The sequence below is a fragment of the Pantherophis guttatus genome, chromosome 11 (assembly GCF_059756535.1).
Source record: "Pantherophis guttatus breed Tessera chromosome 11, ASM5975653v1, whole genome shotgun sequence".
In the NCBI taxonomy this organism is placed as follows: Eukaryota; Metazoa; Chordata; class Lepidosauria; order Squamata; family Colubridae; genus Pantherophis; species Pantherophis guttatus.
Genome location: NC_142073.1, coordinates 6,423,602 through 6,437,853, shown reverse-complemented (window position 1 = coordinate 6,437,853; position 14,252 = coordinate 6,423,602). Strand labels below are relative to the sequence as shown.

At 42.9% G+C, this 14,252-nt stretch overlaps 1 protein-coding gene across 3 annotated transcripts in view; it reads right to left on the bottom strand.

Moving 5' to 3' along the window:
* The window catches only part of ZNF423 (zinc finger protein 423), a 274,447-nt gene that overhangs the window by 129,512 nt on the left and 130,683 nt on the right, over positions 1–14,252 (bottom strand). For all 3 annotated transcript variants that reach the window (XM_034426467.3, XM_034426466.3, XM_060682517.2), the window contains exon 5: positions 7,683–7,767. In XM_034426467.3, the coding sequence (XP_034282358.1) occupies positions 7,683–7,767 (85 nt within the window). The remainder of the gene's footprint in view (positions 1–7,682; positions 7,768–14,252) is intronic.

The window sequence follows — 14,252 nt, the reverse complement described above, 5'->3', positions numbered from 1 at the left end:
AATATATTAAGGAAAATTATGTTTTACTCCCAGGGACGTCAGGGAACAAAGCATTGTAGCATTTGATCCAATGCTCTCTGATTGAAAGGATAAAAACCAGGGGTGAAATGCTCCCAGTTCGGACCGAATCGCCTGATCCGGACCGAATCGCCCGATCCGGTAGCGATGGCGGCAGGTGGTTTGGAGAACTGTTAGCAAAAATCCCGGCTGCCCCCCACCCCCCATGCCCAGCTGAGCTATGTGATCATCAGAGGCTTTTTTAAAATTATTTTTAAAACCATTTTTTCTACAACATCTTCGGCTGAAAAAATGCTTTTAAAAGTTTTTTTAAAAAAGCCTCTGATGATCGTGCGGCTCAGCTGGGATTGTCAGAGGCTTTTAAAAGCATTTTTTTAAAAGCATTCTCCGGCCAAAGAGGTTGTAGAAAAAAATGGTTTTAAAAGTTAAAAAAAAAAAAAGTTGACCACGCCCACTCAGTCACATTACCCCTCCAGCAAGCCACGCCCACAGAACTGGTAGTAACAGATTTTACATTTCACCACTGATGAAAACACATACACAGAGGGAGCAAAGAAAGGGGTACCAATATTTTACAAAATCAACTTTGTTTCCAGAAGGGCTGCACTAAAAAAAAAAAAAAAAAGGAATATAAAGCCTGTAAACCCCTGTTCCTAAATTTTTTTTTTTTTAAATTTGATTTATATGCCGCCCTTCTCCGAAGACTCAGGGCGGCTTACAATGTGCTCAGCAATAGCCTTCATCCTTTTGTATATTTATACAAAGTCAGCTTATTGCCCCAACAACTGGGTCCTCAATTTACCTACCTTAGAAAGGATGGAAGGCTGAGTCAACCTTGAGCCTTGGCGAGATTCGAACCCTGCAGTAATTGCAGGCAGCTGGTCTTAAGCAGCTTAATAACAGGGTGCCTTAAACCCTTGTACTACCAAGGCTCTTGGTAAATAATACAGACTATGTTCCTTTATTGATTTGTATCCCAACTGTATTGTTTTTTTTTAAAATAAATAACTCAAGGTGGTAAACATATCCAAAACAACATCCTCCTTCCAGTTTCCCTACAACAAGAACCCAGTGAGGTGGATTGGACTCAGAGAAAGTGACTGGACCTAGTCACCCAGCCTTCTTTCAATGCTAAGATGGAACTAGAACTCCCAGTCTCTTGGTGATTGGCCTGAAGTCACCCAGATGACTTTCATGGTTGAGATGGGACTAGAACTCCCAGCCCGAAATCACCCAGCCAGCTTTCATGGTTAAGGTCGGGTTTGAACTCAGTTTTCTTGTGATTGGCCCTAAGTCATCCAGTTGGCTTTCATGGCTAAGGCGGGACTAGAACTCCCAGTCTCCTGGTGATTGATCCTAAGTTAGCTAGTCAGCTTTCATGGCTAAGGCGGGACTAAAACTCCCAGGCTCCTGGTGATTGGCTCAAGTCACTCAGCTGGCTTTCATGCTTAAGGTGGGACTAAAATCAAGAACTTTGTTTTTTAAGCGCCTTCATCCTAAACTATAGTTTTGGTTTTTTTCCCCTCAAGTAGGTAGTAGAAAGAAATACATATGATTTCTTCTTACAGTAGTGTAATCATGGATAAATAACAGCTTTCAGGAATGATATCTCTTCACTCAAAAAAATATTAACCCCATGTTCTCAACCAGTATCCTTTTAAAAGGGAGTGGAGGATGAAAAGGAGGTGAACAGATGGTGAATCCGCTGAAATACTTGAGATCTCATTTAATGCTAGCTCTCCTCTCAAGCTTGTCCACAAAAAGCCAAATCAGAAATGTGTTTCTTGTTTCCTCAGCCGCTGCAATTTCTCAGTGCGAAAGAATTCCCACCTAAAAATCCTGCATTGGATAATGAATACATCAAGAAACAAGCAGATGAAACCTATTTATTATTCACAGCCAATTAGCGTGTCTGCTTATTCAAAATATATACGGATTTCAAAATAGGAAACACGGTTTCAGTCAATTCTTCCCATAGATTTTTCCTTTGATAATTTCCATTATCTCAGGGTTTGTTAGTTTTTTTTTTAAATCAATCCACCCCCAAATCCCAGTCAAATTTACTGCCAGGATGCAAAGAATTGTGTTAAGACTGAAGAATAGGATGTTTTCAGTGGGCGTGTCAATTTGTAATATTTGTCAATATCAGCGTAGGCCTTCCACCTTCTGTAGCTAACAGAAGGTGCATTTGTCTGTCGATAGATAGATAGATAGATGGATAGATAGATGATGGATATATGATGGATAGATGATAGTTAGATGATAGATAGATAGATAGATAGATAGATAGATAGATAGATAGATAGATAGATAGATAGATAGATAGATAGATGATGGATGATGGATAGATGAGAGAGAGAGAGAGAGATCTGTATCTATCGATCGATCAATCGATCGATCTATTAATCTATCTATTTCTCTCTCCCCATCTATTTACCTACCTACCTATTGTCTATACCTGCCTACCTGCCTACCTACCTATTGTCTGTCTGTCTATCCTATCTATCTGCCCACTCACAATCAGTGACACTTGGTGACTTACAAAAATAAAAAAAAAACCTCAATATACAAATAATAAAAACAATAACCCATCAGCCCCCCCTCCCCCCCTCCGACGACAGCAATCCGTCAAACAAGCCACTCAATGGGCCTCATCCCACGCTGGGTTCCCCAAGCCCGTTGGCCAAACCAGGTCTTCAGGACCTTGAGAACGAGTGTCAAAGTGGGGACAGTAGTTTAATCTCTATGAGGAGGATGTTCCAAAGGGAGGGAGCCACCATGAAGAAGGTCCTTCTTCCGGGTCCCGTCAGAGGGACCGCCTTAGGAGACAGGACCTGCCACATTCCCTGCTTTACTGTTCTGGTGGGTTGCGTGATGTAATCAGGAAGAGATGGTCCTTCAGATAACTTGTCCCACTGAACTGAACTGCACAGGGAAACAAATTGGCAGCCAATGCAGCTCCCGCAAGAGGGGTGCACACATGGTTTTGCGCAAAAACATGCAGATCATTGCATTGTCAACGGGGGGGTTGCAGGGGTTTGGGAGAACCTCTAGCTAAGATTCTGTGCAGTTTGGAGAACCCCCAAATCCCATTCCTGGCTGGCCTTACCCACCCTGTCCCTCCCCTCCCCAGGCAGTAGTCCCCATGGGGCCCGTTTTGGATGCAGGAAATACAGGGAACGCGCGGAGGCTCGGGGAGAACAAAAAACAGGCCTACCAGAAGTTCAGGAAGGATGGAAACAGGCCCATTTCCAGCCTCCAGAGGGCCTCCAGAGCCTGGGGAGGCTGTTTTTGCCCTCCTGGAGGCTGGAAGAAAGCCTCCGGAGCCCGGGAAGGGCAAAAATGCCCTACCCCCTGCTGTGGTGCAGAAGGCCAACTAGGCCACGCCCACCATGGCCACGCTCACCCAGCAACTGAGCAGAGAACCCCTTGCTAAAATTTTTGAAGCCCACCCCGATTATGAACCAATTGGAACTCCTAGATGCTTTTCAAGGGTAGCCCCCATGTAGAACATTTAAGGGTACCAAGAAAGTTTACGGAAGTAGGAAGATCATAGGGTTCCTCTCAAGTTCAAATGTTTGCTATGGGTCCTGTAATATTTTAGATGTATTGAGACTGCAATTCCCAAAATTGCTAGCTATCATGGGTCTTCAATTTATTTTGCAAAAGATCTGTCCAACATCAATTTGAAGAAAGGACCAGCTTCTACGGATAAGATCTAGGAAATAAGACAGCAATCTCCTTGAATGCTATTAGATCCTGGATTCCAGCCAAGATATTTAAATTTTATATTTCTTTCACAATTAACTTAGCTCTTTCCCAACTTGGGACTTCCTAGTAGATTGGGATTCTAACTCCTAACAGTTCTAAAAGTCCTCATGGGATGATGGGTGCTGTAGTCTCATAGATTCTAGAGAGCATCAAAAGGCTATTCGACTGTGCTCAACGCAAAGTCCTCAGAACTGTCCAATTCAAAGGAACAATGTGAAACATGATTTAATTAAAGAATACTGGATAGAGATTTAGAATCTGTAATGTATCCATAATTAATTAACACAGTCAATTGTGAAGTCCAGAAATATGTTCATTTTCATGTAATGCTTCAAAAACCATCTGTCACGTTTTAAAGTTTAGCTGTCTTAATTCTTCCATGGTGTCCGCTATTCTTTTCAGTATCAATTTCAAATTTCCCCAAGCCAGAGTCTTCTGTATATGCTGGAATGACAACCGCCACAATCTAAAACTTCCAATAACAACAATAAGACCAATGTTTGCCCACCTTCCTTCAAATTCTTTGGGCTGCAGCTGAAAAATATTCTTATTTCTAGGTTCTTTCTTTGATTAGTTTCCATCCATTGCTGCCTTCATGTGGTTTAGAGAATAGATTGACTCCCTCTTCTTTGTGGCAGCCCCTGAGATATCGAAACACTGCTATCATGTCACCCCTGGTCCTTCTTTCCATTAAACTAGACATACCCAGTTCCTGCAACCGTTCTTCGTACGTTTTAGCCTCCAGTCCCCTAATCATCTTTCTTGCTCTTCTCTGCACTCTTTCTAGAGCCTCCACATCTTTTTTTTTTTTATATCGTGGCTACCAAAACTGGACATAGTATTCCAAGTGCAGTCTTACAAACACGTCATGTGATCTTGATTCTCCACATCTCAAAAAAGGAACTCGGGAAAAGGAACTGCTTTGACTTCTTCTTCTTAGACAGAAGATGGGCCAGCTTTCCATCTTAAATGCCTGCACGTTACATACTCCCTTCCTTCCTTCCTTCCTTCCTAACTGGGGTGGGAGAAATCTGCATCATTAAGCTTCTCCTATGATCTTAGGTGCCAGCCCGGCTGACTCCTACACCCCCTGTGGATTCAGATTCTGATGATGTCCATCACATCTAACATACAGTAGAACCACAGATCAGACAGGAGACTGTGAAAGGCAGGATGAGGACGGAGAAGTGGGAGCCATTAGTAGGACAGCGTGGGAAGAAAGAACAAAGAACCTAAGGTTTTAATAGAACTTTAGGTTGTCCTACACAATGCCTTAAAAGGGAAGGAGAAAATCACAGGAAAAGCAGAGGGAATTCTAATCCTTTAAAAAATGAAAATATGTCGAAAGAATTTTTTCCATCATACCTAGATGATAATGCTGTTTTATCTATTATATACAAATAATACATAATAATAAGGGAATGCTGTGGCTCAGTGGCTAAGACACTGAGCTTGTCAATCGAAAGGTCAGCAGTCCAGCGGTTCAAATCCCTAGTGTCACGTAATGGGGTGAGCTCCCGTTACTTGTCCCAGCTTCTGCCAACCTAGCAGTTCGAAAGCAGGTAAAATATGTAAGTAGAAAAATAGGGACCATCTTTGGTGGGAAGCTAACAGCGTTCCGTGCATCTTTGGCATTCAGTCATGCTGGCCACATGACCACAGAGATATCTTCGGACAGCGCTAGCTCTTCGGCTTTGAAATGGAGATGAGCACCGCCCCCTAGAGTCAGGAACGATTAGCACATATGTGCGAGGGGAACCTTTACCTTTACTTATTTATTATTATTATTATTATTAAAACAGAGGTCATCTCCTCAACCGTGAAAGCCTAGTTTGGAAACAATTTCATTTTAGAGACTTGGTTACAGTTATGAGGTTCAGGAAAGGAGGATCTTTCATTTGTTTTATTTAAAAAAAAACACACCCCATAGATCTTAGAAGGAAAACAAAGCAACATGTTTCCCTTCTATCTCCTCTTAGGGAGGCAGTCCTTCTGATCATGCACTGAATAATAATAATAATAATAATAATAATAATAATAATAATAATAATAATAATAATAATAATAATAATAATAATAATAATAATAATAATTTTATTTCTATACCGCCCTTCTCCCGAAGGACTCAGGGCGGTGTACAGCCAATTTAAAAACACAAGAAGAAGAAGAAGTTGGGCAGGACTCCTTATGCCACGACAGTTGTGACGCCACAGATACAGATAGCCCGAAAACTCACAGAAGGATCATTCTTCAAAGGGACATGCCTCAGCTGAATCTTCCCGGCGTGTTAATTTTGACGAATGTTAACCATGACTAAGGAGCTCTGCAAAGGAAGGAGGCCATTTCTGTATATTTATCAGTGTCCCAATTCCTCATTAGGTTGAAGAATGACTTTTGGTAGCAGCTGGTAAAGGAAAGGGGGTAGAGATTTAAGATTTTAGGGAATGGAGACTCAGAAGCCTCGAAGACCAGGCAAAACGGCTGTAGCTACACATGGAACTCAGATATTCCTCCTATAGAAATGGATATACTGTAAATATAGATATGAATGAGGGAGAGTAAAAGAGATACAGACAGACAGACAGACAAACGGACAGATGAAGATGAAGATAGAGGAGGAGGCGGTGGGGGAGGAAGAGGAGGAGGGATAGATAGATAGATAGATAGATAGATAGATAGATAGATGGATGGATGGATGGATGGATGGATGGATGGATGGATGGATGGATGGATGGATAGATAGATAGATAGATAGATAGATAGATAGATAGATAGATAGATAGATAGATAGATAGATAGATAGACGGATGATGGATAGGTAGGTAGGTAGGGAGAGACGGAGGGAGGGAGGTAGATAGATGGATGGATAGATAGATAGATAGATAGATAGATAGATAGATGGATGGATGGATGGATGGATGGATGGATGGATAGATAGATAGATGGATGTTTGCCCATCTCACCAAAGCGACTGTGACCTTAACTTCAAGAATCCCAGGAGAACATTTAAAAATAAAAAAAGAATTCCATGCTGGAAATTGGGAGTTGCAATCCCAATGCTTCAAGGGGTCTGAATCAATCACAAAGGAGAAGAGTGGGGAACAGATGCAGCACCAAGGAAGTTCGGGCAGTATTTTGAAATGAACCAATAAGGGAAAACTTGATCCATTCCCAATCTCAAAAGGGAAATAATGCAGAGGAAAAGTAACCAGGACAATGAAAAAAGTAAATAAATGAAAATCAGGAAACATCAGGATTACTCTTCACTCCACACCCTACACTCCCAGTTAAAATAGAAAAAGTATGGCAGATGATTTTCAAAGTATCGTTTTCAGATGAGGAATCTGATTCTTAGCTATGTCTCAAACCATATTTTTTGTTAATGTTGGTTTACTGTTTTCTTTGAATCTCCAGACCACCATTCTATCTCCAGAAACCACTGCTTCGTGAAGACAAGAAGAGAAACTTAGCAGATCGAAAACAAGCACAAATTTATGCTTTCCCTGCTATAGATGCATATATTGAAGTAGCTACCAAAACAGGGTGTCTTAACTAAGATTTACTACAAGCTATGATTACAAGATAGGATCCCAAACCAGAAGAAATAAAAGATCTTTTTTTAAAAAAACAAAAATCAAAAGAAACTACACAATCTTGATCCTTGAACATGACTTGAAGGCCTTAATGTGTATCCCTGGACCACAGAGAGTTGAGCTGACAGAGATTAATTTACAGCGAAAAGACTAACCACATCCAACGGTCCATCGGAATCACACCTAAGCAGAAAATGTCCAATCGTCGTCAAAGAATCACAAAATAAAATGCTGCAGATTAAAGTATGAAAGTTAACAGCAAAGATTAAGCCCAAGGAAGCAAGGCTGAAGACTTCTTACCAATCATATGATTTGCAACGTGGATCTGTATCTCTCTTTCGTTTTCGAAGGTCATCTGGCACTTGATACACTGGTAAGTCTTCTTCTGTTTAAGAAAGAAAGGAGAAAAATATATCAGGCAAATCATCTTTATTGCTGTGGTAGAATTCTTGGTGTTCTACTATTAACACAGAACTAATTGATGGCTTTCTGAAATGGTCTATATCTGGGATCACGAATCTATGGCACGCGTGCCAGAGGTAGCACGCAGCGCCCTCTCTGATGGCACGCGAGCCGTTGTCCAAGTTCATTTCATTCATTCATTTCATTTATTAGATTTGTATACCGCCCTACTCCCAAAGGACTCAGGGCGGTGAACAAGCACAGAATAAAACACATAAATACAAAAGTTAAAAAACATAATTAAAACCAAATTAAATAATTTCACCCGAGACGGCGGAAAGTGTGCAGATCCAGGATCCTCCATATCTCCGGGGGGAGCTCGTTCCAGATAGTAGGTGCCCCCACAGAGAAGGCCCTCCCCCTGGGGGCTGCCAGTCGACATTGTTTGGCTGACAGCACCTGGAGGAGCCCCTCTCTATGAGAGCGTACCGGCCGGTGGGAGGCTGTTTGTGGTAGTAGGCGGTCCCGTAAATAAGTTCAGCTCCACCACACATGTGCGTATGCCTCCCACCGCCAGCTGGTCTTCAGGTCCGTACCATGCATGCACGGGGGGGCCGGACCAGTGCAGGTGGCCACGCGCACATGCGCAGGGGATTCAGTCATGTGGGAGGGGCCTATATACATACATATGTGGGGGCCATGCACACATTGCATTTTGGGGGTCTGGGTACACACGCACTTTGGGCACTCTATCTGGAAAAGGTTAGCCATCACTGATCTAAATTATGGTTTCATCTCAGTCAAATGGATTAAAACAATAAAACCATGGTTGAGAACTAGGCAAGGAGAGAAGCAACTTAGAACGAAGGAGAAATTTCTTAACAGTGAGAGCAATCAACCAATGGAACCTAAACCCAGCCAACAGAAAGCAAACAAATGGTCAATTGAACAAATCAACCTATCAACCTTGCCTTCAGAAGTTGTGGGGGCTCCATCACTGGAGGCTTTTAAACAGAGATTGGGCAGTCATTTGTCTGGAATGGTAGGGGGCCGTGATGGTGAACCTATGGCATGCGTGCCAGAGGCAGCACTCTGTGGGCATGTGTGCCAGCCAGCTGGTCTTCGTGGGTGTTGGAGCTCCGGAAAACAGCCTGAAAACGGCCCCCAAAATGGCCAAAAAACAGGTCATTTTGGGGGTCTTTTTTGGGCCGTTTTCAGGCTGTTTTTCAGGCTATTTTCTGGGCCATTTTTGGACCTTTTTTGGGCCATTTTTGGGGCCTTTTTTGGGCTGTTTTTGGCCCCAAAAATTGCCCCAAAAAGACATGTGTGCACCAGCCAGCTTTGAGTTTCTGATGCTCCAGTGCATGCATATGCATGCACATGCATGCGCATACCGGTTTCGGCACTTGGTGCTGAAAAGGTTCGCCATCACTGGTATAGGGTCTCCTGCTCAAGCAGTGGATTGGACTAGAAGACCTCCACCAAGGCTTTTTGATGGAGATGAGCTGTAGGCTTGGCCATATGGGCAGCCAACAGAAAGCAAACAAATGGTCAATTGAACAAATCAGCCTAGAAATCTCAAAGCGCAAATGAGAAGGATCGAATCGCCCTACTTCAGAGGAATAATGTAAAGGTCTGCCTCTTTGGAGGAGGTTCTGGATGCTGAGAAGTGTGGAAAGTAAGAGGAGAAACAGAAGACAACCAGGGGCATGTTGAAGGGACTCGGAATGGCAATGGATGGACCATTGAAAAACCAGAAGGATCAGATTAAAGATAGATCATGAAAAAAATACAGCTATATGCTAAGTAGATATTATCACCATTAGTGAGTGCAGGAAAAATACAGTAACCGAGTTGGAAGAGACCTTTGAGGTCTTCTAGTCCAACCTCCTGCTCAAGCTGGAAATCCTACACCATTTCAGACAAATGGTTGTCCAATCTCTTCTTTAAAACCTCCAGTGATGGAGAAGGAAGGAAGGAAGGAAGGAAGGAAGGAAGGAAGGAAGGAAGGAAGGAAGGAAGGAAGGAAGGAAGGAAGGAAGGTCACATACTCTTTTCCAGGATGTGCTATCACAAGTCATTAAAAGGGAAATACCAAATCAAACAAAATTATCTCATCTTCTTAGCTGTAGTTGTTTCTCAAAAGCTTCTTTACCGTAATACTTTTCCTCCTAGTGTTTACTTCTAAGATATTTTGAGAATTTTCTAAGTCTCAGTTGCTAAGTTTCCGAGATACCCTGGTTAATACTGTAGTACTAGAATCCAGTGCACTTCCTACAGTATATTTCACGTCTACTTTTCTTTCCCTTCTGAGTCGAGATACCGAGACAGGCTTGTATTTAATCGAAACATGTACTCCTACTGGTTTTTCATGTAATCTCAACATAGCTTTTTTCCGACTATACCTTTTTTCCCTAATCCTCCACTGTTAGGCTCTGTGTAAAAGGGGAAAAATCAATAATGGATCCAGGAAAACAAAAAGAAGAAGAAGAAAAAGAACTGGTCAAGAATTATAGAGTAGTAACGTCATTCGGACAGCCCGGTTGGTATTTCACATACAAGGCTGGCTGCGTAAAAACCACATTTTACCTGTTGTACTACAAATCAACAAGAGATTAGAAAACAGAGAACAGTGTGTTGTTCAATTTAGCTTCCCCAGCTATCTTCGATGTAGCTCTTTAACAAGAGCTACTGAAATTTACTGTTCTCGGAAAAATGCTATGAGCATTCAGAGGCCCCCTGCCTATAATTCTGAAATCTGCTAAAATCTTTGAGCTGACTTGCAAGCAGTCTCATTCAGAAATATTTATATACACCGAGACCTATATGCACTCCTTGCATCCGTCTAAAGCAGAGTTTCCCAACCTGAATGATTTTCAGATGTGTGGACTGCAACTCCCAGAATACCCCAGCAATGCAATGCAACGCTGGCTGGGGTATTCTGGGACTTGAAGTCCATGCATCTTAGAAAGGTTTAAGGTTGGGAAACACTGTTCTCAAGCAACAGTCAAGGAGAACACGGCAAAAAGGATGAAATAAACAAGAACAGGTGGGCTTCTGTTTCTAACCAGCTTTCTTCATTGGGCAGCTTTCCAGATTTACTGAGCTGACAGCTCCCATACTTGGCCTAGTGGACCATGGCTTGGGGACAACATCATCCAAAACAATCTGAAGAATATCAAGTTGATGTTTTATTCAGAAAAATAAAGAAATGAAGATTTGGGGAGGGGGTTGAATATCCTCCATCTGCAGGTGCAGATTAAGGCTAGAAAAGTATGATGCCACCCTGTTCACCAAAGTTGGAATCTTGGATCAAAATGGAGATGAGCCAATCACGTTTCTACTCACACTTCCAAAAAAATGGAGGTGCTCCGGGAATGCTCATCACAATTCAGATATCATCTGAAATCAGATAATTTGGCACTCCAAGAACAAAGACACTGTTGTTAAAGAATACCCCAAATTCCTGTGAGAAGGACCCACATTCTTCCTTAATCGATGAAGGCTGAAGAAACAGAGCAGAGTAGTCAGGACTACTGATAATCTACCTGGAGGACTAAGATGGGTTAGATCAGGGGGTCTTCAAACTTGACAATTTTAAGACTTGTGGACCTCAACTCCCACAATTCCCCAGTTGGCTGAGGAATTCTGGGAGTCGAAGTCCACAAATCTTAAAGTTGCCAAGTATGGAGGCGCCTGGGTTAGACGAAAGGGGCATAGGCCTCATTTGCATCCATCCATCTATTAAGAGGACTTGCTCTTCTTAACGATAAAGCAGAACTAAAATATTAGCATATACATCAATATACCTTCGGTAAATTGTAATTTGGCACAAATCTGAATTCTGATTTTTTATTTTATTTTTTCATTATCTTCTACAGGGGGAAAAAAAAAACTCCTGTTCTCTTGGGATACAATTCAATACATTTACTTTGTTGAGGAACTTAAAGCCTCTCCAGAGAAAAGACGAAACGTGGAAGCGCTTCTTGAAGAGAGATAGTTAAAAGTAGGTGCGAAGGGGACGGCCTCCATTTCCACTCGCAGCGACTGTGAGGTAGCCAGAAGAATAGTAGGGTTTAAAAAAAAAACTGCAGTGAGAGTTTGAAGTACTGCAGCCACTGTCTCTGTGCAACCACACAAAACTAGAATTAGCCTGACATAAAAGCCGAGGCCTGTTCTTTAAGAGACGGAGGGCAAAGTGCAAAATCAAGAAAGAAAGAAAAAGTAGAAAGACGGGGGACCAGGATAATAAGTAGTTCGGGATGACGAAAGCCCAAGAGGTTTCACGCTGAAGGGAGAGGTGTTTCCATTCTATATTTTATTCTCTGCAGAATTAGACGTATATCACAGCTGGAGACCGGTCTAGTCACTGATTCATTTGACCTCCAGGGAGCACCGCACCAAAGCATGGAGTGAAACAAAGCAAAGAGGAGCTTTAGCTTGGGATTGTTTCAAAGCCCCCTCCCCCTCCCCCAAATCCTTTGAACCCAACGTATTGCCCTCACTGGCAAAAGCTTCCTGGGTGACTGTTCCCAGCTTCTTCATGGGAAGTTGCTTTATCAGGCGATTTCAGACTCAAATGAGGAGAAACAGCCTTGGGCCAGAATAACAGTGTTGGAAGGGACCTTGGAGGTCTTCTGCTCCAGCCCCTGCTCAAGCAGGAAACCCTTATACCACTTCAGACAAACGGTTGTCTAATCTCTTCTTAAAAATCTCCAGTGTTGGAGCAACCACAACTTCTGGAGGCAAGTCGTTGTTTCACTGATTAATTGTTCCGTATAGGAAATTTCTCCTTAGTTCTAGGTTGGTTCTCTTCTTGATTAGTTTCCATCCATCGCTTCTTGTCCTGCCTTCAGGTGCTTTGAATAACAGAGTTGGAAGGGATTTTGGAAGTCTTCTACTCCAACTGGCTGCTCAAGTAGCAAACCCTATATCATTCCAGTTGGTCCAGAACGCAGCCGCGCGAGCTGTCGTGAGTGCACCTAGGTACACCCACATTACATCAATTCTCTGCGAGCTGCACTGGCTCCCTATTGGTCTCCGGTCACAATTCAAGGTGTTGGTTATTACCTTTATAGCCCTACATGGCTCAGGGCCAGGTTATCTTCAAGACCGCCTTCTACCGCATAGCTCCCAGTGACCGGTAAGATCCCACAGAGTTGGTCTCCTCCGGGTCCCATCAGCTAAACAATGCCAGCTGGTGGGCCCACGCGGGAGGGCCTTCTCTGTGGCTGCCCCAGCTCTCTGGAACCAGTTACCTCCTGAGATCTGGACCATCCCCACCCTATTGGCCTTCCGAAAAGCGGTGAAGACCTGGCTTTTAAAAATGCTTTTAAAAGTAAAAAAAAAAAAAAGTTGGCCACGCCCACCCAGTTACATTACCCCATCACCACCAAGCCACACCCACAGAACCAGTAGTAATAAATTTTACGTTTCACCACTGGGTCAAACGTAATTCCAATGGTGGGATGGCAAGCATATCTGGGCGGGCCCCCACTGTATTTACCACTCAGAAAAAGTTTTGTGCTTCAATAGTCTACGCAGCTGCGTTTTGGATGCTCAGGAATCAGGGGTGAGCCACAAATGGACATTTGAAGGAAGGCTGCAAAAGCCTTGGGAACCTTGGTAGATGTTCACCACAGGATGAAAACAGTCAAGCCAATTCGGTACTGAAGCAAGTGGGAAATCTATCTGGAAAACTTAGTCTGGTCAAGAGCTAGTATAGTATAGCCTTTATTGTCATTGTACATCATGTATACAACGAAATTGGCTTTAGCCTCACTGGTGCAATCCATGACAAAAAAAATACCAAACAACATAAATAGCATAAAGAATAATCCCTATGCAGGTAATTGGGGGGGGGGAGAAAAAGAAAGAAAAAGAAAAACCAGTCATACATTTCCATGTGTGCGTGGAGTGATTGTGGTTATGTTTAAGAGTCTGACAGCCCAAGGATAGAAATTATTTTTAAATCTTATTGGTTCGGCTGGCTATGCTTCGATGTCTTCTGCCCGATGGTAGAAGTGCGAAGAGACCCTGACCAGGGTGTGAATCATCTCTGAGTATCTTCCTTAGTCTGCTGAAGCAGCGAGACCTGGCGATGTCATCCAGTGGTGTTAAGAGGGCAACTGATGGTATCTTGTGCCGAACTGATCACTCTCTGTAGTGCCTTCCTGTCCACAGCAGTTAAACAGTCTGGTTGCTACTTAAGTCAATGATTTGTGTAGAACTGAATAGCAATAGCACTTAAGACTTATATACCGCTTCACAGTGCTTTACAGCCCCTCTCTAAGCAGTTTACAGAGTCAGCCTCTTGCCCCCAACAATCAGGGTCCTCATTTGACCCACCTCAGAAGGATGGAAGGCTGAGTCAACCTTGAGCCTGGTGAGATTTGAACTACCAAATTGCAGGTAGCCGGCAGTCAGAAGAAGCAGCCTGCAGTACTGCACTCTAACCACTGCGACACC